The 26,544-nt window shown below is 43.6% G+C and overlaps 3 protein-coding genes across 3 annotated transcripts in view; 1 reads left to right on the top strand and 2 right to left on the bottom strand.

Moving 5' to 3' along the window:
• Nucleotides 1-14,232, bottom strand: part of LOC142401425 (RING finger protein 145-like) — a 28,639-nt gene extending 14,407 nt beyond the window's left edge. Inside the window, exon 1 of the mRNA XM_075486837.1 lies at nucleotides 13,896-14,232. The gene's annotated coding sequence lies outside the window, so the exon portion shown is untranslated. The remainder of the gene's footprint in view (nucleotides 1-13,895) is intronic.
• Nucleotides 14,233-14,457: 225 nt separating this feature from the next.
• ublcp1 (ubiquitin-like domain containing CTD phosphatase 1) lies at nucleotides 14,458-19,308 on the top strand. Its single transcript, XM_075487339.1, has 11 exons — nucleotides 14,458-14,587; nucleotides 14,907-15,169; nucleotides 15,562-15,653; nucleotides 15,922-16,007; nucleotides 16,127-16,242; nucleotides 16,400-16,498; nucleotides 16,786-16,823; nucleotides 17,041-17,139; nucleotides 17,539-17,655; nucleotides 17,736-17,863; nucleotides 18,053-19,308. The coding sequence occupies exons 2-11, from the start codon at nucleotides 15,016-15,018 to the stop codon at nucleotides 18,078-18,080; spliced, it is 957 nt and encodes a 318-aa protein (XP_075343454.1). The 5' UTR covers nucleotides 14,458-14,587; nucleotides 14,907-15,015; the 3' UTR covers nucleotides 18,081-19,308.
• A 211-nt stretch (nucleotides 19,309-19,519) lies between these two features.
• On the bottom strand, nucleotides 19,520-22,705 carry il12bb (interleukin 12B, b). Its single transcript, XM_075487338.1, has 9 exons — nucleotides 22,637-22,705; nucleotides 21,745-21,838; nucleotides 21,545-21,646; nucleotides 21,202-21,384; nucleotides 20,699-20,804; nucleotides 20,378-20,559; nucleotides 20,130-20,290; nucleotides 19,925-20,043; nucleotides 19,520-19,792 (listed from the first exon to the last, which is right to left on the bottom strand). Exons 2-9 carry the CDS (start codon nucleotides 21,836-21,838, stop codon nucleotides 19,765-19,767), a joined length of 975 nt encoding a protein of 324 aa, XP_075343453.1. The 5' UTR covers nucleotides 22,637-22,705; the 3' UTR covers nucleotides 19,520-19,764.
• Nucleotides 22,706-26,544: the final 3,839 nt, after the last annotated feature.

Genomic DNA, 26,544 nt, shown 5'->3' with positions numbered 1-26,544 from the left:
ATATATATAAATATAAATGCTGCCCTCAGAAAAAGATTTACCTATTTTATTTTATAGGCCAATTTTATTTAAGATATATATTTTTTTTAAATGTGCACCTTACGGAGCTTTGTTATACAGTGTTTATGTTTACATTTTATAGTGATTTTTAGGGCTGGGAATCGATCCGAATTCCCTAGATCGATTCGATTTCGATTCACAAGGTCACGATCCGATTCGATATCGATCTATTTACAGACATAATGGAAATAAATACTGTCCAATAGACAAAACGGCCCCATGTGTTGGTGATTGTATCTGTGTATGTGTAAGAGGGACACAGAGAGAGAGAAGAGTCAAGTATCAAGTATTTATTTTAGTAAAAAATACAAGTATTATTTTGAAATGTAAGTAACATAACCATGGCAGAATTAACAATGACCAGAACTAAATAACAATGACCAAATAAAACATAAATAAATTAAAATGAACTGGCCCTCATATTGGAAAACTTCAAGCACCCCCTGCCCACAGTCTTTTAACCAGAGACTTGTGAAATGACATACAGGAGGTTGCTCATGTAACAGATGGCTTAATTGAAAAAAGAAGTCAACATCACACCGAAGGACAGACAGATCGTCACTGGACCACATAAACTAACCCCCAAGCATCCACACTTTATCTGCATCCCTTCTGGGCTTCTACCTGGACTGACTCTCTAATCCAAAATGTTTCCAACCATCTGCCTTCAATCCAGGTGGTGTTTTTAGTGATGCTGCTGATTCAGCCATTTTGCCGCCTTAAGTTTCGATTTCGTTTTGCCGGCACTCGCTTTCTATAGTGCGCCTCCGCGTAAAAAAAAAAAAAAAAAAAAAAAAAAAAAAAAAAAAAAAAAAAAAAAAAAAAAAAAAAAAAATCGATCCACACATTTTTGGATCGATATCGTGTTTTTTGAGCGTGAATCGATATTGGATCGTGGATCGATTTTTTGAACACAGCCCTAGTGATTTTTTAATAAATCTACTCGTATTTGGCTTTGACTTTGACTGAGCATTTAATTTCACAGCTCTAAAATATCGGGATATATATCGTATATCGATATTCAACCTAAATATATCAGGATATGACTTTTGGTCCATATCGCCCAGCCCTACCAGGAGTTACACCCAGACTGCAGTATGTGTTAAGCTCCACCCAACCAAACACTGAACATTTTCCTCACCTATTTCACTGAAAGCATGTGACTGATGTTAAATGCAAGGTTTTCAGTTAACCACTGTTAACTCACTGTTAATTTAGAACATAGTGCAACATGTCAGTCCTGTCAAATTATGGTTCTAAGCTAAAAAATAAACCTGAAACAAATGAACTTTTTAAGCTTTTTGGAGCTGCCATCAACATCAAACCCTAATAATCCCGTTGCTGACATTCCTCCAGTCACAAAGGAAGGCAGGAAACATCATCCATGTAATTCATACTAACTCTAAACTACCAACACGCCACTGGAATAACGCAGGACTGCTCCAGCAAAGATCTGCTTCATGCACAGCTATGCTTTGCATAGTCAAATCTATCAGTCAGTAACCAATTCAGTGATATACATGCAAATGATTCTATGCCTGTTTCTTACTGACACATACAAACTAACTGCAGATTACCAACACTGAGCAGGGCATGAGCAGCAGTAAAAATACACAACATGCTTCAGGTGTTGTCAGGTGCACCATTCAGGTCAGCCTTGATAAATGAGATCCTTTGTGCGTTCTGCTTACTCACATTTAACCATCCTTAGTTTTTCCATTACACTGGGATAACGCCCATTTAACTCAGTGGTTTACGGGCTGGCCACGGCTCAGTAGCTCCTGCCATAGTGTCCACTTGGACCGCACTTCCTGACCAGTAGATCGGCATCGACAGTGAGGGGCATCACGTCAGAACACATCTCTATGTGGTCACAACAGTTTTGTCAGTTACACGGTAATATGCAGTGAGCCCTGCATATAAACTGATTAGCACAGTTATATCAGGCCCCACCAGACAATCAAGATGTCAAACTGCAATGAGGTCTGTCCTCTGCTGGACTGCTCCGCCACTGGGGGAAAATATCTGAGCATCTCATGATAGATTACCACTGAAATTTTTTAGCTCATCAAATGACTACTAAAAACTTTTACTAAACTTTTACTTCTAAACACTTTTTAAAGTGTTTATAATTATATAAACATTTTTATTGCTTTATTATGTCTTGCTACTGGATGCTTGAATTTCCTTTGGGATCAATAAAGTATCTATCTATCTACTGTATCTACTTGGTACGTTCAAAGCAACATATTTGTGATGGTCTGTAATCAATTTGCTCAAACAGTAGACACATAGATCAGAACATTTTTTTACATATTGCTTGAAATACTCTTCACACCCTCATTGCAACCTATTAATTAAAAGTTTTGACACAAATATGAAAAGTTTTAGTGGCCTCTAGAACGTACAATCTAGGAAAAACAGTATCCAATCATTGTGAACGGACCGTTCACAATGATTGGATTCTGATGCCGTCTATCAAACTGCAATCTGCTCCTCCCTCCCCTCCCCCCTCCTTCCCCCTCCTTCCCCCTGTGCGCGTACCCTGCTCCGTGAACGAAGCTTGGCAGGAAGCTAAACTAGAGCCAGCTTGGCTAGCACCTAGCATTATTAAACGTATAGTTAGCATAAACTAAATACTAAATACGGCAACGATCGATGCTTGCTGTCAGAACAGCGCTCGTGCACCTTCGTGCTCGTTCATGTACTCTAGAGGCGTGCCTTCGGGGGAAAGTGAAGAAAAGGGTTGGGACTTTTTACCTGTGTATTTTCAAAATGCAGCTTCGTTTGACTCAAAATCCAGGATCTCCTACCCTACCTTTAACTGGAAGGCTTCATTTGCCAACACATTTGCCAGTACTGAAAGGGGAGCCAAAAGATAAAGTCTGCCTGTAGCGGCAGACTTTTTTCTGAATGAATAGACATCAGCATATTCTGAATCACTAACAAAATCCTCCTGTTTTGTGCTATGAGTGATATTATCACCCATTCACTGCTGTGGTTTGGACCACATGAGATATCTAGCAATATTTTGTGATAAAGTGAGCAAATAAAATGACATGAGATTCGATGGCAATCCGGCACTCACATCAGTCGTATGAGCAATCCTTCCTGCTTTCTCAAATGACTCCACGACTTCAGTTTTGAACTTGTTGCAGAGAAGGAAAATATATTCCAATTACGGATGTAACGGTTACCGGTATGACAGTAAACCACGATAAAAAGTGTTGACGATAACAATTACCGCGTTCATTTCAAATATCATTAATATCACGGTTAATAACACGGTATGAAAACCGTGAGTTTAATCCTTCCCAGCCTCATCCGAGTTCTTAATTTGTCGCGCATCCTCACTGCGCAGCTTACAACGTGCATTTCTTCAAGTTGGAATCATGGCCGAAGGTGTAGATGACAGCACTCAGAGTCAGGACATTTATCAGACCTCTAAGAGGACTAAATCCAAAGTATGGGCAAATTTTGGCTTTTATAAGAATGCCGGGGGACAGTTGATAGAAGATGGTTATCCTGTCTGCAGAACATGCAGGAAAAAAGTTTACGCTAAAGGTGGCAATACGTCAAATCTCCTTGCTCATCTCTGTGATCATCACCCACAACTGTATAGCCAATGCAACGCAAGTTAACGTTAACTTTTTAGCTCAAATGCATAAATAAATGCATGGTGTGGGGACATCCAGTTGAAGCAGAATGCAATGATCCGTCTGTCTAACTTTTTAATAACGTGTCAATAATCTAAACAGATGCCTACGGCACATGCACATGTTCGTTTAGTGGTGTTAGTGTGGAGCTAATCGGGACACATCTTTAACGTTAGCCTCAGAGCTAGACGGGTGCACATTTGAGTTGCGTTTATCATACAGTTGTAGGCTACAATATCTCTTTGCATGCATAGAGCCAACGATTTTCCGCGAAAACGGAAAACGGACGGAAATCGCGGAATGATGGAAAAATAATTAAAAATCGCCCAAATTCACCTGTGTTTTGCCCTGTAAAATTGTATTTCACCCCGTTAGCCTGTATTTCGCTCTGTAAAGGGCCGTGTATACTCTCGCAGCAGTGTGTCGCAGTGAGCTTGTCGCAGACACGACGCAGTTATTTTTGATTTATGCCTACTTTTGAAGCGCTGTCTGTGCTATGTTAATCCCACGCCACAACGCAAGAGGGACAATCACGAACAAGCAAGGATTGTGGGTGTTACGGTTACGGAGGTCATTCAACAACAATGGCGACTGGACGAATGCGCACTTTGATTGAGATGCAGCTGATCGATCTAGATCGGCCAAAACGCATGATAGCGGAGGACTCCACTCGGGGCAGACCACAGTAATATCAGATTCGGAAATAGTTCAAAAGCCGGTATTGCGTGCTCATGTCAACAAACGGATTTCTGCATCAATTCCCATAACCCCGCGATCCGACACCAGCTGGTCTGACATGCATGCTTATCGCTATGCATTGGAAGAGTGTGATCACATGGGAAATTGCGAACTTGGTCCGAAAGTCTCTCCTTAAAACTTTCCGTCATGCTAATAATAATGATCATGATATAATGAATATAATGAAAATAAGCTGCACTCTTGTTCCTTTAATGTTAATTGTTGATGTTTTTGATAAGATTTTGTAATATAATAAACACTGTTGCACTTTTTTCAGCTTGTGTAGGCCTATCAGTGCTTTCTGAACAGATTGAACACACTTTAAAAAATACCGCGATAATACCGAAAACCGTGATCATTTTAGTCACTATAACCGTGAGGTTAAATTTTCATTCAGTTACACCCCTAATTCCAATAGAGGGACACCCAACCCTAACTACGAAGAATCACAGGGCTCTACGAGAGGTGGGATGAAAGATGGGCCCAACAGGACGAACTACACAGTGACGACGGCAACGGATTTCGAGAACACCAGAACTCCAGGAAATGAGGAGAATATCCTCTGAAAGTGTGCATGTGGATGGGAGAAAGTGACCACGTTCAGAGGCATCCGAATCCACCAGGGGAAAGCGAAGTGTGGCCAGAAAGAATGGCCAACAGCAACCTTGCACTGCGACAGCAGGTGAGACAAGAGGGACCAAAAGCCAGGGCAAAAACCACAGAGCCAATGGACCCAACGTTGCTGGAGGAATGAGAACGACAGAGGAAGAAGGCCCACTGGTGGAGAACGAGCCCTCACGAGAGCACGAAGACCCAGTCCTCACCACTTCAGACCGAACAGAGCCAAACGCAGAGACCAAGAAACCAGCCAGAAGAAATAAGATCAAGTGGCCAAAGTCAAGTGAAGCAGAGGCATGGCGAGCACTGGATGCAGACCTGATCAAGACCCTAGAGGAATCACTGCATGGAGGGGCGGAGGCTAAGCTTAATCTGATTGGGGATATCATATACCAGTCCTGCAATGACAGGTTTGGCAAGTTTGTCCCCAGACAGAGGACCACCCTAAGAGAGAAGGGAAGGAGAGAGAAGGAAATCCTCCAGCTGGTGCAAAGGCGGCGGCAACTCCGCAAGAACTGGAGGAAGGCAACCCAAGCGGAGAAAGAGGGGCTCAAAGCCTTGTGGGAGGAGGTCAGAAAAAGACTTGCTGGACTTCACAGAGCTGAACGCATTTGGAAACGTAACAGGCGGAAGGAAAAAGAGCGAGCCAGTTTCTTCAAGGATCCCTTTAAGCATGCCAGACAGCTGCTGGAGAAAAAGAAGACTGGCAAGCTTGAAACCACCAGGGAGCAGTTGGAGCAGCATGTCAGAGAACGGTACAGTGATCCGCAAAAGAGCGTCCCCCTAGGAACGCCAGGATATGTACCTCAGCCTGCACAGCCAACAGCTGAGTTTAACACCATGCCTCCCAAGCTCAGTGAGGTCAGGCAACTCGTGAAGAAGGCAAGGTCCTCTTCTGCACCAGGCCCCAACGGAGTCCCCTACAAGCTCTATAAGAACTGCCCCAAGGTACTAGAGCTGCTATGGTACCTAATGAGAACTGCCTGGAAAAAGCAACTCATTCCATCTGAGTGTCAAAGAGCGGTAGCAGTTTTCATCCCCAAGGAAACAAACTCTAAGGACATCAGCCAGTTCCATAACATCACCCTTCTGAACGTGGAAGGAAAAATCTTCTTCACAGTGCTAGCCAGAAGGATGACCAACTACCTGCTTGAGAATGGCTACAGTGACACCAACTGCCAGAAAGCAGGGGTGCAAGGATTCCCCGGATGCGTAGAGCATTCCACAATGATCTGGGACCAGATCCAGAGGGCAAAGAGGGAGAAGACCGACTTGCACGTCATCTGGCTTGACCTTGCCAATGCGTATGGATCAGTCCCACACCAATTGATCAATTACGCCATGGACTTCTTCCACATGCCCACCTGTGTCTAGACCTTGGTAGCAGAGTATTTTTAACAACCTCCAGATGTGCTTCTCCGTGGAAGACTTCACTACTGGGTGGCAATGGCTTGTAGTCGGAATTGCAATGGGATGCGCCATTTCTCCCATAATAATTGTAGCAGCATTTGAGATCATTCTCACTGGTGTAAGACAAATGGTTGGAGGGATCAAGTTGCCAAATGGTCAGAGGCATTCTACCAGAGGGTAATGTGGCCCTTGAAAATGAGCGAGATCCCCTCATCGACCGTGAGTAAGATGGATGGGAAAGCCAACTCATTCATTCGAAAGTGGTTGGGGCTGCCACGGTGCCTATCTGAAACTGGCCTCTTTGGAAGAAACATGTTGCAACTACCACTGAAGTCTCTACAGCTGGGCTACATGCAAGAGAAGGCCAGGTTGGTCCTCGATCTTAGGGAGTCCACAGACAGGTCAATAAGGAACGCTAACCCTAAGGTTCTGACTCGCCGCAAGTGGAATGCCCAGACCAAGGTCGACCAAGCCATCAGTCGCCTGCAACATCAGGAGATTCTGGGCAGAGTCCACACAGATTAGCCACAGAGTCCCAGGCTTGGGATGGGGAGATGCACCACGCTTCTGGTCCAAGGCCAACCGCAAGGAAAGGAAGGAGATGGTGGTGGCGGAAGTGACGAGGATGGAGGAACACCGCTACAAGATCAAAACCGTGTCACAGGGTCGACAAGGAGGCTGGACAACCTGGGAGGGAATCACAAATAGGAACGTCAGTTGGTCAGATGTGTGGAAGATCCCATAGGCAAGACTCAGCTTCCTCATCCGCTCAACATACGACACACTTCCCTGCCCTCGGAACCTCCACCAGTGGTTCAAGAGTGAGGAATGTTGTGCGCTCTGTTAGTGCTCCCAACATAAGCCTCCAGCACATCCTGTCAGGCAGCAAGATCGCGCTCTCACAGGGCCGCTATATATGGCGCCATGACCAAGTCCTGAGGAAGTTAGCCGAAGTGCTGAAGGAGTGTCGACAGGGAAGTAAAGCACCACCAACTGCAGAGGACCTCATCACCTTTGTTGCGGAAGGAGGAGTCAGGAGAAGCATCAGGCCTAGAGAAACACCAAGGCCCTTCTCCCCTGACCAGGAATGGAGCATGAGGGTTGACCTTGACAGGAAGCTTCAGTTCCCCTTGGTCGACCAAAGCAAGAGCGGCGATCCTCATTGAGCTCACAGTGCCCATGGAGGAGGGGATCGAGGCCGCCTTTGAACGCAAGAGGGCCAAGTACTCGGAGCTGGCTGCTGAGTGCCGGGAGGCTGGCTGGAAGACCACCATCTACCCAGTGGAGGTTGGAAGCCGAGGCTTCATGGGTTTGTCAACCACACGCCTCCTGAGGGAAGTGGGGCTCACCGGAGGAAGGCTCAGGAAGGTAATAAAGGCCCTGGCAGAGGAGGCAAAAAAGGGGAGCTTTTGGCTCTGGCTCAGGAGGAAGGACAAAGCTTGGGGGAAGAACACCTAACCCCAGACAACAGCCGTAGGGGAAAACACCCATCAGCTGCAGGGGTTGACAGGGAGACTAGGGATGTTAACCGATGACCGTATGACCGATGGTTGACAGAATCAACGTCGTCCGGTTAGATTTTTTCTGCCGTCGATTTAAAAAAAAAAAAAAAAAAAAAAAAAAAAAAAACTCACTATATCTTTACAAATGTTATGTGAGCATGAGCCATCCCACGATGGAAGAACAACCGCAGCAGAGCTCACGTAGAGCCCTCCTCAGAGGTCCTCACCGGTTGCAACTTGTACGCCGTACATGACGGGTCCTGTCTGCGCAGTTTAAAAAAAAAAAAACTCACTATATCTTTACAAATGTTATGTGAGCATGAGCCATCCCACGATGGAAGAACAACCGCAGCAGAGCTCACGTAGAGCCCTCCTCAGAGGTCCTCACCGGTTGCAACTTGTACGCCGTACATGACGGGTCCTGTCTGCGCAGTTTAAAAAAAAAAAAAAAAAAAAAACTCACTATATCTTTACAAATGTTATGTGAGCATGAGCCATCCCACGATGGAAGAACAACCGCAGCAGAGCTCACGTAGAGCCCTCCTCAGAGGTCCTCACCGGTTGCAACTTGTACGTCGTACATGACGGGTCCTGTCTGCGCAGTTTAAAAAAAAAAAAAAAAAAAAAAAAAGAAATCGCCACTATTAACCTAAATAAAGCCAATGTGGCTGCGTGTGGACTACAACATAATAATAATTGTAACACTGTAATGGCAAAAGACACAAGACTAACTTAGCCTACTTGTTGTGATATATTCATCTGTACTTAAATAGCAAGACGACAGGAACTTATTGCAAAGGATTTTGTGCAGCATCTAGCTACGCCACAGAGGCTGTTGGCATTCGGTAAGTTTTTTTTTTAACGAAGTCATTGGTTAACCTACTTTCCTGTAACACCGCCAAATGCACCGTTCTCTGTTTGTGACTTTGTAACGGGGGCTTTTAACAGCCCGAGTTCGGTGCCGCGTTTGATTCGTGTTTAAAAAGTACAGTGACTGGAAGGGCGCCGTTGCGCGTAATGTGTGGCTGTGCGTGTCTGCGCAGGCACAGCAATTATTTTTCTACCCAAAACCCTTATTCCTCCACAAGTACGCCTAGAACTAGTGGTCAATGATTGGGGAAAATGTATAATACCAAGGGCACGAACCAACATTGTGTGGTGGGAGCCTAACCAGTCGGCAGAGAAAGACGCGCGACAGGACACAGATATCATAAATGGCACTTATAGAATTTTCGGTGACCGACTTTAATCGACTAATGAGGCTCAGTGGTCGGTCAAGACTTTTTTTAAATTTCGACATCCCTAAGGGAGACGTCCCTGTCACTGCTCCACCACCAGGAGACGTACCAGAATTAAAGGAGCGAAACGTTTATGAATGGTGGTTTCTGGCTGATGACCCTGCAGCTGACCCATACAGAACATTAAACATATGTCAGACACATTTTGCTTCTCAAAATACCAGCTCTTTAAGGGCAGGTCTTTATTTTGACTTACTTCTGTGATGTTAACATACAAAAAGCAATATGTAGCATATTCTTTCAGCACTTTTCAGAAAGGAAAGTTGGATACTCCCTGTTTTTAAAAACACATCAAGATTTTTCATTGTTGATAGTATTATGGACATAACTACACAACAGTTCCTTATTCCATTACTAAAGAAGGCACTTTGGAAAATACTATTACAGTTGCAACTAATCAAATCGAGTGTGTCATCACTCATGTAGCTCGTAAATAAAACTGATTTCTATCTTTACATGAAGCAAAAAACAGCTAATGTAATCACCAAGTTCCAAATCTAATCTAATGGTTTTCTCATTTTCTCCAGGAAATTGTGATGATATAGAATAGAAAAATACTCATTTATCCCCCAATGGGGGAAAATTCAAATTCGTCAACTAGCTCAACATTTTTTTTAATTGATGGTTTTCATTTTAAATGATATTGTGATGATATTGTTTTAGTACCGTTAAGCGATTCTGCTGTTGCTTACGTGACAAAATCACCACAAAAAAAGCGCTATTCACTCGTTTTAGCAGTTACATCAAACTAAAGAGCCACTTTTAACCAGTAACTTGCTTAAAGTATGACAAAGGGCAATTCCAGGGTGCATGTTGCTCGGTTCTATTGCTAGCAGTAGTGCTGGGCGGTATACCGGTTCACACCGAATACTGGTTTATAATTTCGTTATGATATGAATTTTTAATATACCGCCATACCGGTGTATTTGATTACACAACGGGGGGAACGCTGCGTCGCGCGACATTGTTTGAAATGGGACCCTTTTCAGTGTTGCGCTTCTAAACACGCATGTTTACTGTCTATGGGTGCGAGGTGGTAATAAGCACTTGCGTTACGCGAAGGTGAAGGTGGATAGCAGTGTTTCCCACACATAATTCGTGGCGGTGCACCACAGATTAAACACCGGCCGCCACATATTGCGTTTCGTTATTATTATTATTTTTAACGCTATTTAAAAAAATACTCGTATTCGTTAAGCTGCATTTCCTTTCCCTGCTCTCCCTCCGTCTCTCTCGCATAGCCTACTCACACACACAGCCCCTCCCCTCCGTGCACACCGCGTGTGTCTCCATCAGCGAGATCATCCCTGGAAGCTTGCTTGCTTCAGCGTCGCGTTAGATTAGCTCCCATTAAAAAGTCCTATAAAAATATTTTATAGTTTGAATACAATGTTGTCCCATCCCGACCCATAGCAAACAAGCGATTATGCCTTCTTTATAAAGTTAACTAGTCGCAAGTTTGCCGTAAAAAAATAAAAAATAAAAATGTAGTTGGGTTGTCGAGGTCAAAACACTAGCAGCTGTGAATCAAAGTAGTTTTTTTAAACTCTTACACTAAATGTTTGCTGCTTCAATCCAGATGAGTATTGAAAAATATTTTCCGCGATTGAAAAAGAGACGTGCGTGTTGAGGATGAGGACCAGCCTGAACCGGAGGTATCAGTCTGAAACAGAGCTGAACAGTCCGACCAGTGTAATTAGCTATGTTATTACAGGGTATCCCCAGGTTTGACCACATGAAATTTAAGACCTTTTTAAGACCTTTTTAAGACCACAAAAAATGAAAATTAAGACTGGGGTCGCGACCCTGGGGGGTTCGATCCCCTCTAGGACACAAAACACCACGTACACAAATCAGTTTAAAATATGTTATTTCACAGGTCATGCAGAGCAGTCACTGTACATATTGTGGATAGGTCAAGTAATTGAAAACACAGGTAAAAAAACACATATGCTTAAAGTGTACTTTTGACAACTGTACTTAGTACAAAGTACAATATTTTCGGCGATTTAAAATGCGCTTCATTGCAGTGTCATGCGTTTTGTCCCGAATAAATACCGCTAACGAGAGAAGTTGTCCTCCTGTGATTCACCGATTCATACGAGTTTTACAAAGCTGCCGTCAACATTCACCACTGACCTCTCATGTCACAGAAATAAGCCACGCTAAGCACGCTGTAGCATACCAAAATACATCGCCATTTTCTTTGTAACATAAAGCACTGTTGTCATCTTAGCCATAGTCGGAACTGCTTCAGAACAGCTATGTTAAAGCTACTGTTGTAATCGATAACAAAATGGCATTCCATGTTCATTGCTACTGCTCGCAAATATATCTGCTATGGCCAAGCTCAGCAAAGAAGGGTTGACGTTCTTGAGCTAGCTTAGCATGTTTTGCGCTCCTCATGTCCAGGGCAAGGTGACCTAATGTTGTAAGTTTGAATTGTTTACGACAGCACTTACATCTCGCCTCCACGTCAGTCTCCGGGGCCGCGAGCAACCAGCTGCTGTATTTTGGATCACTTAGCCATTGCGGGTTGAATTTGCACTTTCCCATCTTCGAAACAACTGACCACCAACTGCCGGGCGGGTTGGCTCACGCGCGCTGTCACTGTCACTGTACTCACGAACTGTCAGGCTAGCCGAGACCTGTGTGCTCATGCTCCATATACACGTTTGCGCGCTCTGTTATTCATGTTTGACGTTCATAGGGGCTGTGGTTCGTTCACGTTTTCTGCGTTGCTCGTAATTCGCTACAGATCGGTTGAGGGGGAAAAATAGACCAGAGAAATTTAAGACCTATGTATGACATTTTAGACCCGTGACACACATTTAAGACCTTTTTAAGGCCTAAAATCGGGGGATTTTTTTTTAAGACTTTTTTAAGACTTTTAAGACCCCGCGGCTACCCTGTATTAATTTGTTTACAATGAAGATGTGAATATTAATACAATAAAGTTCTGTGTGACCAATTATTAACGAACAAATTATTTTGAAGAATTTTTATTTTTAATTCTGTTCTCAATCTGTAGAAAATGCTGTGAACACCTAATTATGCATGAAAAAAAAAATACCGTGATATACCGTGAAACCGTGATACTGTGAAAAAATACCGTGATATGTATTTTTGGCCATACCGCCCAGCACTAGCTAGCAGTACTCAAACTTTGATTCCACAAAAGAAAGCCCTGGCAGTATTTTCTGAAATCCTTTGTTTACAACGCTACAATCTAATTGCTGCAAAGAAGATCGTCAGATGTAGTCTCTGAAGCCGAGTCGAGGAAACGAGGATGTCATTTTCCACACAGCTGACTCGAAACTGTCCTAACAGGCGCAAAAATTATTAATATACACCCGATTTAAATATTGTTGTGCCATCTCAAGCTGTGCCACTGTACCACTTCAAAGACAAGTTTCCATCCTCTTTAAATTCATGCAAAGCTCCAAATTTGCTCAAAATCCTCAGTGTCTCCAAGAGTTTCCATCTGTTATTGTCCCTGCAGCTTTGGGAGAGGATCCCGATTACTTATGTAACTGTGTATTCGCTGGACAGAGATCACTTTACAGAATCCCACCTTATATAACAGACACATCAAACACTGTATTTTTATCTGCCCTAATCCATTCATGCTTACAGGGAATGGTGTGACAGTACGGTTATTGATAGAGGTTTGAAAAGAAAACTGAATAAATAATTTGACCATGTACTCTTTTTAGATAGAAAAGTGTGGGTAACACATTGTCATAGATATTGAAAAGAAAATAAACTTTAGTGCACACATCTATACGCAAAGCCCTAACAACTCACCAGACAATCATCAAGTTTTCGCTACTTCTTGATGGCAAAATGTGACTGGTCACAAATGCCACAAATATCAACGTTTGTCACGGCAAGTGCCACAAAACAAACGAGCCCAAAAACAACTGCAGTGGCTAAACATTTTGGTCGCCTCACAAAAACTAAATCTGGTATTGCACCTGCTCTGCAAACGTTATGGATAAGTGAGGCTACATCGACTGTTGTACGTGGTATGAACTCTAGTAACCCCTCTATCTTGACGGGAGAGAAAAAAATCTCTAAGCTGCGCCGCAAAAAGAGACTGCAACACCTTGTTAACTACAATACTCCGCCTGTTGTAGTGTTACAGACGGGGGGTGGGGTGGCACAAACGCCAATACCTTTGGTTCGGCTAGGAACAATCCCAGGTGTGACAGTCACGTTGGAAATATAAAAGGGATTCTACTAGCTAGCAATGACAGTGTACGTGCAGTATGGAGGTGATGAGCTGCATCGAGCAGACAGCAGGCGCAGTGCCAACAAAATAAAGCTAACATTGTTAGCTAGCATTGCTGTTAGTTAGCCAACTAATTACGAAAATCAAACAAACAGGCGTCAAAACGATGGAAAATGAAAATGTTTCGGGAAGAATACACTGGTTCTTGTGTTGCACTCCGCCTCCACAAAAGCATTTCACTTAAACCATTTGATGACTGCCAACTGTCGTAGCCCGAATCCTACTTAAGCGTAGCTAACAAGCAACAGACTGGTAGATATCCGGAGCTAGTAGCTGCAGCAACGGACCAAGACTTTAAGGGAAAAACGAGAGAACTTACGTTTTAAGGTGTTCACGCTATGAAAAACGGTTTCAGTGTGCCTTTTGAGTCGTTTGTCGACCATTTTAACTAGGAACCGCCCGAAATAACGGTCCTCTCGTTGGATGAGCTTCACAGTGAAAAGACAGGGCCCATCCGTTCATCTTTCCTGGCAGCCATTAACCGGACAACCAGAGGATGTGCTGGGCATGCGCAATATAGTCTCTCCCAATAAACTCCTGGATCCAGTGACTCGAAAACCAAAAGTCCGAAAAGTGTTCCCAAAATAAGCTGTTTAGTCTTCACTTTTGTGAAGTGAGATAAAAACGAGACAAGGCTGTTTAAGGTGGAGTCAACGAACTGTAACTACGCATGCTCAGAGAATTGATCTTTGATATATTAGAACTGTTTATAAACTGTACCAGTGCAGTCCAATAAAGAGGGACACTGTACATGAACACTTGTTACCGTTATATTAATTATAATGGTGAATAATGTAATGATATAAAAACAATATAATGATAATTACTGTCACTATGGCAACGAAGCTTTTTTACGTCATTACCGGAAAGCTTCTGGACGCCAGGAAGAGCACACAATAGTGTGCGCCCCTCGATGAATGAAGCTCAACCGCAAACCTCATTCATTCATTCACTGTTTCCACTAAAATTGACAGTTTTTGTCCGGCATTGCACGTGAGCTTACTCTGACTGGTAAGAGTACCCAAACTGTTGAGTTTGGTCAGCTGATGTTTGCTAGTTAGCTAGGTGCCCGGCGTGTTTACATTGTGGCTAATCCGTGTTAGCCATCACATGCTAAAAATAGTCAAGGACAACCAAACTGTCTTCTCAGGTGGGGTGGTATTTGCCCATCGTGTCTTAAATGACTCAGCTGAGACTATACACACTTAACAATAGTGACGTTGTGTTTTGCTGCGCGTGTGCTGCTCTTGTGCCTTAAAACTGCGCCCAGTTCCAGTGTGGCATCCTGACACCTCTCCTCTGACTTTGCCTCTTCTCCTCTCCTTGCAAGTTGCGCGTGTGCATGGTTGTCGCCGTTGGCTGGAAATATTGGCGTGACGGTGTTGTGCACAAAGGTCTGTGCGCGTGCACACCCAACTTCGGCTGAACCTGCGTGAGCCATGTCGGTATCAGTGATCATAAAGTGGGGAGGACAGGAGTACTCCATCAGCTCTCTGTCTGAGGAGGACACTGTGATGGACCTGAAACAGTCCATTAAGACCTTGACTGGGGTGCTGCCAGAGAGACAGAAACTACTGGGACTTAAGGTCAAAGGTGAGCAGGTGCCACACACGAGCTCATTTCCTGACCAAGTCTGTAAACAGTTCGATGAGACATACATATACAAGACACCAGGCCTTCCTTTGCATTCCTGTTCCCTGTGTGTAAGAAATCCATCCCATTTGAAGTGTATGTTCTGTTAAATTCACTCCTACTCCCCCAGGCTTTGCCTGTGCTAATCTACACTCATGATCAGCAGATGTTTTGTACTAAAAAATAAAAACATCTCCATTTCCCAGCCTGTGATGTGCTTGGTGTCATTTCATACCACCTGTCTGTAGGCTATACAGTCAGAAAATGAACATGTCGCTTTGTTTTACTTGAAAGGATATGCGGGGTGTTTTAGCTTCCCTCCTGTTCCTTGTCTGTTTGGTTCCCTCCTCCAGGTAAACCTGCAGAGGATGAGGTGAAGCTGGGCTCCCTGAAACTGAAGCCGAACACCAAAATCATGATGATGGGCACCAGAGAGGAGAGCCTGGTAGGTGGCCGGATGATATGACTGAGGGATTACAATAATTGCTCTGTTAACTGGCTTTACTGATTGTGAGTGGCTGGTTATCTCAGCTTTATCAAACTTGATTTAGATTGTTTATCAAATAGAAACCTGTTTTCTTGTTATTTTAGACTTTTGGTCACCTGTTTGTACCAGCTGCTCAGTTTGTCTGTACGGTGAGCCTCCTCCTCCTAGCTGGGGACTCGCTTGACTCAAACAAGCTTGATCTGTGCATGTATTTTGTTTTGTGAAGGAAGAGGTTTTAGCCCCTCCTCCAGAGAATGATGACGTTGTCAACGATTTTGACATTGAGGAGGAGGTCATTGAAGTGGAGAACAGGTAAGATATTTCATGTCTTTGGCCTTAGAGGATTGATAGAATTTAAGAAGGGATGCCCGAAAATATACGTCTTTGTTTGTGTGTGTGTTTGAGAAACAAATGTTGCTCTGTGTCTTCAGAGAAGAGAACCTAGCTAAAATAGCTCGCAGAGTGAAAGACTACAAGGTGGAGGAACTGAACCCTCCAAGAGAAGGCAAGAGGCTCCTGGTGCTAGATGTGGACTACACACTGTTTGGTGAGCTGTCAGACACTATGAGCTCATTATCGTTCTTGCTGTGGTTTTACTTTCACCTATAGCTTCAGCGCTGTGCTCTGTCTGTAAACGTTAGCATGTCCGCTCATCAGCTGCCGCTCTGATGTTGAACACTGAACTGGTGCTGTGTGTGTTTTAGATCACAAGTCATGTGCAGAAACAGGCCAGGAGCTGATGAGACCATACCTTCACGAGTTTCTGACCTCAGCCTATGAGGACTATGATATTGTCATTTGGTGTACGTACCCACTCTTCTTTTCCGTCGTTTAAGGACACAGACAGGGGCTTTGTATTTGCTTTCTATGTTTCTATTTTATTATCTGATGGCTGCCTGGTTCACTTGGAGAAAGAAAAACCAAAGGGAAAGGGGTCAGATGCTGCACTCATTGGTGTTAATAAGTCTGTTCTCTGTGGTTTGTTGAATTTATAGAGAGATAGATCTGGAGCTGGACACAGACTGTGTTTATTCCTTTATTTCCTTTATGCTATGATTTATCAATGTGTGCAAATATTTTCTCTCTTTAGCTGCTACAAGTATGAAGTGGATTGATGCCAAAATGAAAGCAAGTATTCTACTAAAGCTTATGTTTTTTTCATCTTCAAAAGTGTGCTTTTTACCCTGTTTGGAACCCAAACTGCATTTCAGTTTGAAGGACTGGACTTTTTCTCTTTAGTGCTGTACCATATTTTCATCAAAAGGTGGCAGTGTTGATCAATTTAACCTGCTGTGTTTAGTCTTCAATGGTTTAGAATGTAAATTTGCTGTGTGTGTGTGTGTAGGAGCTGGGAGTGACAGATAATCCTAACTACAAGATCACGTTCATGTTGGACAGTGCAGCCATGATCACGGTCCACACCCCTAAAAGAGGGGTAGTAGAGGTCGGTACACGCTCATCTCTTTCGTTGCTGTGGTTACACATTTTACTGCTTTAAACATCTTACTCACGGAAAACACTTCCATTTAGATGTTGTTTTTTTAAATGATGATGCATTGCTTTGGATACCTGAGAAATTGGAGAGCATCGTCTTGTGTGAGGGATACCTTGATGTGTTGACTTGTAACAAGAATAAAGTTATTTGTGCATGTAAATGGACCCTTTGAATGCTCATGGCTGTTTTCTGCATGCGGTGCAGGGGTGGGTGTGCGTCACGCATGTTAGATGTGGTGGCTCGGTCTGAGAAACGGCCTCAAACATGTGCCTCCTTGGTGTTTTTTGCTTATTTATGAGCAGGCGATGGCACTGGTTTTACTGTGTTTGATGGCATCCACATCTCCAGGTGAAGCCTTTAGGTGTGATATGGGGGAAGTACGGAGAATTTTACAACAGGAAGAACACCATCATGTTTGACGATATTGGGCGAAACTTCCTAATGAACCCTCAGAATGGACTAAAGGTAGGCGGCCCTTCCTCTCGCCCTCATCATCACTGCTGTCCACACATTTAGTTGAAACTTGCTTTGTGTGGACATGTTAGATCCGGCCCTTCATGAAGGCCCATCTCAACAGGGAGAAGGACAGGGAGCTCTATAAACTTGCCCAATACCTCAGAGAAATCGCCAAGCTTGATGACTTCGGTGGACTCAACCACAAACATTGGGAGAGGTAGGCACGCCTATGCTGAATTTATGCTGGTTGCACCCGTCATAACTGTCTTAAACAATCTTGCAGTACAGCACCTAAAAGTTCTTATTGTACTTATAAGTACAGACACAATGTCCCGCATCTGTGTAAATTCTCTGGAACATGTTGGAAGTATGCACTGAATGTGTGCATGTGTGTGTGTTTGCATAGGTACCTTTCTAAGAGGCAGCACCACTGAGGAGGAACTACATTCTCCACCAAGACTTGAGCTGGGCACAACCTTCCCATCCTCCGGTTCTCACACACAGGATGCACACACACACACACACACGCCTGTCTTTTACAAGTCCGTCTTTCCACACCTGACTGTCCAGTCTTTATTAATCCTGCAGTTGGAAAAAACCACTCCAGAGCTCAGGATTGACATATTTGCATGTTCTCTCCCTCATCTTGAAAATCTTCCCAAATATTCTTTGCAACTGCTACAACGACGGTGGTCCTCAGTACAAGTGTGCAAGGTAGGCAGAAAGCCCCCAGTGTGAGGACATCAGCTTACGGTGATCACCTGTCACACACATGTTGAAGTCCAGAGTCGCTCAAAGCAGATGTGATCATTTCCATCTGCTTGGTCTTCCCGACTGGTGACGACTTTGTCTCCTAACAGGACAGTGAAGCTGATTACTGCCCTCTGAAAGCTAAACACAATCTGGTGGGACTAACCAGCTTCTGTCCCAGTTAGGACAGTCCAAGCTGAAAGGAGAATGTTCTGTAGCAGGTATCAAAGTGTTTGAGAGCGTCAGAGTAACTTGGATCCACGCCCCGTGAGCGTTGAACAGACTTCTGAAACAATCACCGTTTTACATGCGACAATATGCAATAATCTTTAAAACTCCTGTGGGATTACATCTGACACTGGTTTACAGCTCAAACACTTCCCCCAAACAGCTAACTGCAGGGCATGTTTTCCTACTGGTGTGCAGGGCTCATTGCACACAGGCCTGTGGGGTGGAGAGATGGTCAGGTTTCCATGACTGGATGGGTGTTTGTGTATATTTGCCTAGAAATTTCTTTTATTTCTTTACATGCTGCATCTCTGGACAAACGCACTCAGACCATGGTCCTTTATTTTCCTGTTTTATACACAACTGAGTAAATTCTGTGTTTTCTCCGGAGCTTTTAATGAACTGTGGGTAAATCCAGTTTTCTCTGAATGAGGAATGATGGGGATTCCCAGAAATAGAACAAAGCAGATAGTATGTTTTTGTTTTTTTCTAATTGTAGCTCTTGCTGTCTGTCTGAACTAAATGTTAACATTGATCTTAAGTTATGGATGAAGAAGGGGGAACAAGTTTTCGGGCTTCTTTTCACTTCTTGAGACAAACTCTTGATCTGCCTTTTTGGGTTTCCACATCACTCCCCTGACATCCTGGCTGTAAATATGACAATAAAACTTTTTTTGTACCTAACCTGTCTCCATTGTTCATTGCTCTTTCGTGCCATTTAAAATGAGTCGCCTAAATGCTGTCATCTTTTTAAGCTGTCAAGATTTCCTGACAGTGAATAACAGTTGAAAGACATTTCAAGTGTTTTGCATAACATGCCAATGAGTGCAGAAAAATGAAGAAAATTTTTATTATGAAATTCAACAAAAACAACCAAACAAAACTTGAGCAAAATATATTAAATTAAAGATGATTTGCAACATGAAGGAAATGATGATTGATTTAAAAAAAAAAAATTAAACAATGCACTACAGTCCCATATGGGTAACCTAAATGAATGATGAATAAATACTGTACATGTATACATCCACTTCACTTTGTGCATCACTTAAAAAAGAAAAGAACCGATATAATACGGAGGAATATTTCCTTTCCATCTGCGTTTTCCTCTTTCTTCCATGGCTGCGGCAGTGACAGACATTAGCACTTCACATCATGTTTATTCACTCTGGAGAAAAAAGACAGGTTGGAGTAAAACAGGGTCAGATCAGCTGGGGGTGATATCATATGGAAAAGGACATCACACCCACAAAAGCTTTAATAAGAAACCGTTGTTTCCAAAGGTGGGAGTAACACTTACACGCACTGACTCCAGTAGCTCCACGGTCCCATGGTGAACTTGTCCTGGGCTCGCACGCAGAAAACGTACCTCTTGGTTCTGACGCTGACCTCGTACTCGGTCTTATCCGTGGTGCTGTTCTGCTCGAAAGAAAGTGCAACGCGTTAAAAGACGGATTCGGAACTGAACTGGAGGCTAACTGGTGCATTTGGATCTGATTTCTTACTGCTATGAGCTCTTCACTGCTGCAGGAGTGACCGCTGGGGACGGTCTTGACCTGGAAGTGGAGTCCAAAGAAGGTGCAGGGCTTCTCCCACGAGTCGGGGTATTCCCAACTGAACACCTTGCCATTACTGACATGCAGGTTTTGGAGCATCGCTGGCCTTACTAGATTTTGAGAGGAATGAGGTGGTTTATCTCTCATTTATTAAATGATAATGAAAACAAACATGGCATTTGGATTAAATGACTTACCAATCTCTCTCAGGTAGAAAGACTTTGTGTAGGCCTCCAATCGAGAGTAGCTGTGCATGTAGACGGTTAGTGCGATGCGGTGTTGCTCCTCTTGGTAAGGGCAGTTGGCATGCAGGCAGTGAACCCCTGATCCATCAGCATCCATCACACAGTGGAAGGAATGGAGGAGATCCTCCATTAAACTGGATTCAATAGAAAATGGATGGTGAAAAACTATCTAGAATGGGACACAAGTCTTCCCCTCACCATGACCTCAGCAAGAAGAATTAAGATAGCAAACACCACGGTGGCTTTTCTGTGCTGCTCTGACTGTGACCTCACCGTTCTGCCTTTACCAGGAGCACAGCGGCATGGGATCTGAACTGTGTTCTGGTCCAGGTGCAGTGAAAGGAGCCATTGTAGTTGGGTGCCGAGCAGTGGATGTGACCTGGAGGAACATCAACAGTGTCAGCTCCCTCATCTCCTTTTCCTTTCATTTTCTAAATGTCGAACATTTATGAGTTTCACCACACTGTTACGAAGCTTCCATCATTTCATCATGAGTTATTGCAAAGAAAGAAATGACTAAGTTCGTTGGTGGCAAAATGCTGATGGAAGCATCTTTAAAAACATTCCTTTTATGAGAACCACTTTGATAACTTTAAATATGTAATAAAAAGCCTGCCCAGTTCTCTAATCATTTCACTATTGTCAGGGCCAACAGACAGTTCTTTGTTTCTCTGTTTGTCTTGACTCTGTTGACCTCCTTTGTTCTTTTTCCTTTTACTTGCAACCTCTCTCTATGCGATTCTCTTTACGCTCACCTTCCATGTCTCTTATCTCACCTTCTTCGGGGGATTTTTCCTCCAGTATGACAGTCCTGTTATCTGGATCCAGTTGGACCATGATGGTGGTGTGGTTGAGGTAGTCTCCGTTTGAACTGAGGTGACAAGTGTAGTTTCCTCCATTCATTTCTTTTACCAGAACTTTGACTTGGTTTCCCCGGAGAGCTGGTGTAAGCTCCTTCCCTGTGCCAGGGACAGAGTTGCAGTGATGTCAGTGATTCAAAAATGTAAAAAACAAAATGTATCACATTATATGTTTTATTTTGTATTTTACTGCAACACACTCAGCATACTGGCACAGGCACATTTAGAAGTACAAAAGCAGTGCTGGCGGCTGTATTACCATTTTTCTTCCAAAGCACAGACATGCTCTGATAAGCTCCTCCACAGGTCAGAGGAACTTCCACCATGGTCCCCTGAATGTGAGGCACCCTCAGGACCACAACTGCGGAAATCACACATAAGATTAGTCATCATTTACCGCATGTGAGGTGAAAAGGGGGGGGTGGTCAAAGGATATCCAGGGAAGAGGAAGATACTAACCATTATCCATTAGAGTCTCAAGGTTATCTAGGTGACTGTCAGTGCTGGCACAGCAAAGGCCGGCACAGAGGAGTATAAGGAACAGCAAATGCATCTGCAAGGAGTGACAAGAAGTGCATCTACGATCAGATAATGATTTGTGGCTTGAGATGATGATTTAAACCGTGACAAAATATGAAAAAACTCAATCCCAGTAGGGGTTCATCCATCCATCTTTTGACAATACCCATCCACCCATCTATCTGGGGTTTATTTATACCCGCTTTATCCAATTCAGATTCGGTACCACTGATTCGGTACCACTGACCACCCTGGACAGGTCGCCAGTCCATCACAGGGCCAACACAGAGACAAGTGAGATAAACAACCTTGCATGCCCACGCTCACTCCTACGGTCAATCTAGAATCACCAAATTCCTTTCATATTTACAGATTGTATATGGTGACAGATTTCATGCATAAGTAGTCAAATTAAAGAGCGGTTTGAACTAAGGAGTTCCACTTAGTGTCGCAGTTTCATACGCTTTCCTCTTGTTTAAAGATCTTTCTGGGGTTCAAACCCAGGAGTGGAAAAGCCCAGATCCAAGGGGTGCCTTTAAAAAAAATAAGGGGTCCCTGTTCAGGGTTTTCTATACATGAGCAGTAAAAAGCTTTCACAAAGCATAAAGTATGTATTCACACTAAATGAGAATGATCACATTATTATCACCGCTTGATGATTAAACAGACAAGAGATTCTTTTTTTTTCATAGGATCTGTAATTATCCAATTCTTAAAATGAAATCTGAGTTTTATACGTGCACAGAAGAATAGATATGTACCGAATGAGTTACTGAAACAAAAAGACAAGCAGAGAAGTTCGAATAATGAGACTCAGTATTGTTGATCTTACCTTGACTCGATCCAAAACGTTGCCCTGGTCTCAGTGAGAATGCTGTGTTTGGGTATGTGTTGCCTGTCTGAACTCTGCATTCAGCTGCAGTATTTATGTAGGACAGAAGCAGAAGGGTGAAAAACCCCAGTGTGACAGGGAAGCACATAATGTGTGTGTGTGTGCATGTGTTTCATCTCAGGACTGGTTTGTGGGATATTACCTGGAAGGACAGTGAGATAAGAGCCCCCCTATCAGCTGGAATGAATTATAAAGCACAGGAATAAATCAAAATGAAATCTTCAACATTCATTATATTATATTTGATCATCTTTTGCTTGGCTCAGTTCACCGAGTCATGTGGAAGATGACAAGAGAGTCTACAAAAGAAGAACAATTCCTATTGTGCTGCTGTATATTTCACGTGAATTGGGAGTGTTATTGCGTGGCCTCATAGACCATTGTTGGAGGAAGTAATGAAAGGCAAGAGACAGAAACTTCTGTGAAAGGGAACTGATGAGGTTCGAGTGTTTGCACATGACAACGTGTCATGGTGCGCATATCTGTAAAACAAACATGAATAGGTACCTTGGAAAATGGTCATGGAAATTCTTAGGAACAAGAACCAGAAAGCATCTGACACGGCCACAGAAAGCAAAGAGGGTTAAATAAAAGATCCATTTTAACTGAGGTACCATAAAGACACGGCTGAATGTCATGTGGGAACACTCTATTAGTATTATTAGAATATCAACACCTTTAGTTATGTTGGCTCTTTTAAAGTGCTTAACAAATAAAGTTGGATCGGAATGGATTGGATTGGTTACTGGGGTTTCCAAGATCTCTTTCTTTAGCCTCCACTATAACCACTAACATTTAACTATGCCGGTGCAGGTATTTCTGAAATGAGGCTATTTCCTGTAATGAACATACCTCAACCTCTGCTGTAAAAAAAAGGAAACAAATGACTATTGCTCAGTGAGAGCGTATATTCTGTGTTCGAATCAAAGGGAGGTTTTCTCTCCATGTATTGTTCTGAAAAGAAACGCCAGGTTTGCTCATTTCCCCTAGCTTTTAAACCAGAAACTGTACAGGGAAAACTCAACACACGCTGAATAGTCACCTGTTATCTCATCAAAAGTAAATGTCACATGCCTGTTAGATGAGAGCAAACCAGATTAACACGCTGAAACTGACCTTGTGAGGGCATCTCTCCTCAGAGCCGCCATGTTGTTTTGGCTTTTTCTGTAAAACCACACCGATTTTATATCACATTCACTTTCTGTCCTCTGAATGGCGCATCTTTCACTTTTATTACTACATCAACGCCCCCGTTTCCTCTACATTTAGAAACTTGATAGATTGTTGCTTGACAGTCAGATTGAAGTTCTTTTTTTTTTTTTTCCATTTTTGTAAGTATTTTTTGGGGCTTTTTATGCCTTTATTGGATAGGCCAGTGGAGAGAGACAGGAAGCAGGGGGCAGAGAGAGGGGGAACAACATGCAGCAAAGGGCTGTCTGATGTGGGACTTGAACTGGGGTCAGCTGCAGTGAGGACTATAGCCTCTTGTACATGGGGAGCCTGCTCAACCCACTACACCACGGACCACCCCAGTCAGATTGAAGTTCTTATCTCTGATCTATCTTTGTTTATTTCAACAGTGTTCATTCATTAACTTATTATGGATCTCAGTAAACACACGTCGGATAATATATCGTCACTAGCGAGGAAACCTGTTTCTTTTTTGTTTAGTTTTTTGTCTTTTTGAGAGTGATACGATGCAAAAACCTCAAAAACTTTCATAAAAGCTTGTAGAAAAGTAAAGCAGAGGTTCTGCAATCTGCGACTACAAATCCTGCAGCGATTTTCAGGATAATGTTGATCAATGTGTGAAGGCTTTGAATATTCCATCATCTACAACGAATGACATGAAAAGAGTCTCTGTGGAGGCACACAGAGGCCTTGGGGCAGCACTCTGTCCTGGACATCACTGCATGGGCTCAGGAAGACTTCCAGAAAGCATGGTCTGTGAACACAGCTCACCGTGCCAGCCACAAATGCAGGTTAAAGCTCGGTCAGGCAAAGAAGCAGCCATATGTGAACATGATCCAGAAATGCTGTCTTCTTTTGACCAAAGCTCATTTAAAAAGGACTGAGACAAAGAGGCTGTTAGTCCCCCAGACTAAAGAGGACAGGGACCACCTCAGCACTCAGTTTAAAAGCCTTGATCTCTGATGCTATTGGGGTACAGTAATGCCTGTGGAGCTGGCAGCTTACACATCTGGAGAGGCACCATGAATGCCTAAAGGTACACTACTCACCAAACATTAGGGATATTCTGCTTCTGGCTGAAATTCCAGGATGCACCTGAAATGCATTCTAACCTTTACAGGTGAACTTAATGTGACCTTCTGTAAACTTTTGAATGCACATGTCCAACTGTTCAACGTTTCAGTACTTTATTGCTCACATTTATTCATCATGAGACCAAGACGACACCTAACAGTCGATCAACAGTCCCTCGCCATTGCGAGGCGTCAAACAGGATGTTCTCAGACGGACGTGGCCGCTGAGCTTGGAGTGTCACAGAGCGTCATCAGCAGGTTGCAGCAGAGTCACAGAGAGACTGGAAGAGTCACAGAAAGGCTGGAGGGGTCCCAGAAAGGCTGGAAGAGTCACAGAAAGACTGGAAGAGTCTGGAAGAGTCACAGAAAGGCTGGAAGAGTCACAGAAAGACTGGAAGAGTCACAGAAAGGCATAGAAGTGGACGTCCTTTGGCCACATCCCACACTGATGACTGCCACTCTACTCCAGGCACATTTAAGGGAGGTGAGAGGCACCCAAGTGTCACGTCAGACCATTCGAAAGCGTTTCCATCAGGGTGGTCTGCGTGCTAGAAGACCTGTAAGGGTACCTGAGCACACCACAGGGCACAGGTGTCATAGTCCTGCATGGGCCGGGGAGCATTAACGCTGGACGAGGGACCAGCGGGACACAGTGCTGTTCTCTGATGAAAGTCGATTCACGTCGAACAGAAATGATGGCCGCCATCGCTGCTGGAGACGTCAAGGACAGTGCTATGCATCAGCCACTGTTGGTGGTGTTACAGTGGGGGGAGGTGTGGCTGGTCAGTGCAGAACTGCCCTACACTTTGTGAATGGTGCAGTGAGCAGCCCATACTACCTGAATAACATCATTGATCCAGTCATTGTGCCCCTGCATGGGGCCTAATTTCATCTTCATGGACATCACTGCTCCAGCTCATCGGGGTCGCATCATTAGGGAACGGCTGCTGGAGACTGGGGTACCTCAGATGGAGGCCTGCACTTTCTCCAGACGTAAGTCCCTTAGAAACCCTCTGGGATCAGCTGAGTCGCCCTGTAGGGGCTCCTAACTCTGTACCTCAGACCCTCACTGACCTGAGGGCCGCCCTTCCAGAGGAGTGGGACGCCACGCCTCAGCAGACAATAAGTCGACTTGTGAACAGCATGAGACGTCGTTGTCGAGCTGTAATTAATGCTCATGGGAACATGACAAGTTATTGAGACATTGGAATTTTTTGTTGTGGTATACCCACCACTGTTGTTGGCTTTTGTTTCAATAAATAGTTTGAGATGAGGAAACCACCAGTGCCCTACTTTCATGATATATCACTGTAGCGTAAACTTTTTACATTTTCCATAAATTTCACCCGAAAGCCTAACTTTTCCCTAACTTTTTGTGAGTAGTGTGTGCTCCCATCCAGACGACACCTTTTATTTGAGGGAAGGCCTTGCATAGTTCAGCAATTCTGACCTTTCGCCAGCTGAAAACATTTGATGCATCATCAAACTGCATGTTTGATGCTACCCAGGGGTTAAAGTGGACGTGTAGCTGCCGTCAAATCCAAGATGAGCGAATCATTTTCATGAAATTGTAAAATGTCTCAG

Source organism: Odontesthes bonariensis, chromosome 16 (assembly GCF_027942865.1).
Source record: "Odontesthes bonariensis isolate fOdoBon6 chromosome 16, fOdoBon6.hap1, whole genome shotgun sequence".
In the NCBI taxonomy this organism is placed as follows: Eukaryota; Metazoa; Chordata; class Actinopteri; order Atheriniformes; family Atherinopsidae; genus Odontesthes; species Odontesthes bonariensis.
Note: the sequence above shows the minus strand (reverse complement) of the source record. Positions and strands in the feature narration are given on the sequence as shown.

Coding starts and splice junctions, on each gene's coding strand:
- ublcp1 (XM_075487339.1), top strand. CDS start 15,016: ATGTCGGTATCAGTGATCATAAAGTGGGGAGGACAGGAGTACTCCATC. Junction 15,654..15,921: donor GCACCAGAGAGGAGAGCCTG/GTAGGTGGCCGG, acceptor TGTTTTGTGAAG/GAAGAGGTTTTAGCCCCTCC. Junction 16,243..16,399: donor TGTGGACTACACACTGTTTG/GTGAGCTGTCAG, acceptor TGTGTGTTTTAG/ATCACAAGTCATGTGCAGAA.
- il12bb (XM_075487338.1), bottom strand. CDS start 21,838: ATGCATTTGCTGTTCCTTATACTCCTCTGTGCCGGCCTTTGCTGTGCC. Junction 20,291..20,377: donor TTTCTACCTGAGAGAGATTG/GTAAGTCATTTA, acceptor CTCAAAATCTAG/TAAGGCCAGCGATGCTCCAA. Junction 19,793..19,924: donor AGCTACTGGAGTCAGTGCGT/GTAAGTGTTACT, acceptor TTTTTTCTCCAG/AGTGAATAAACATGATGTGA.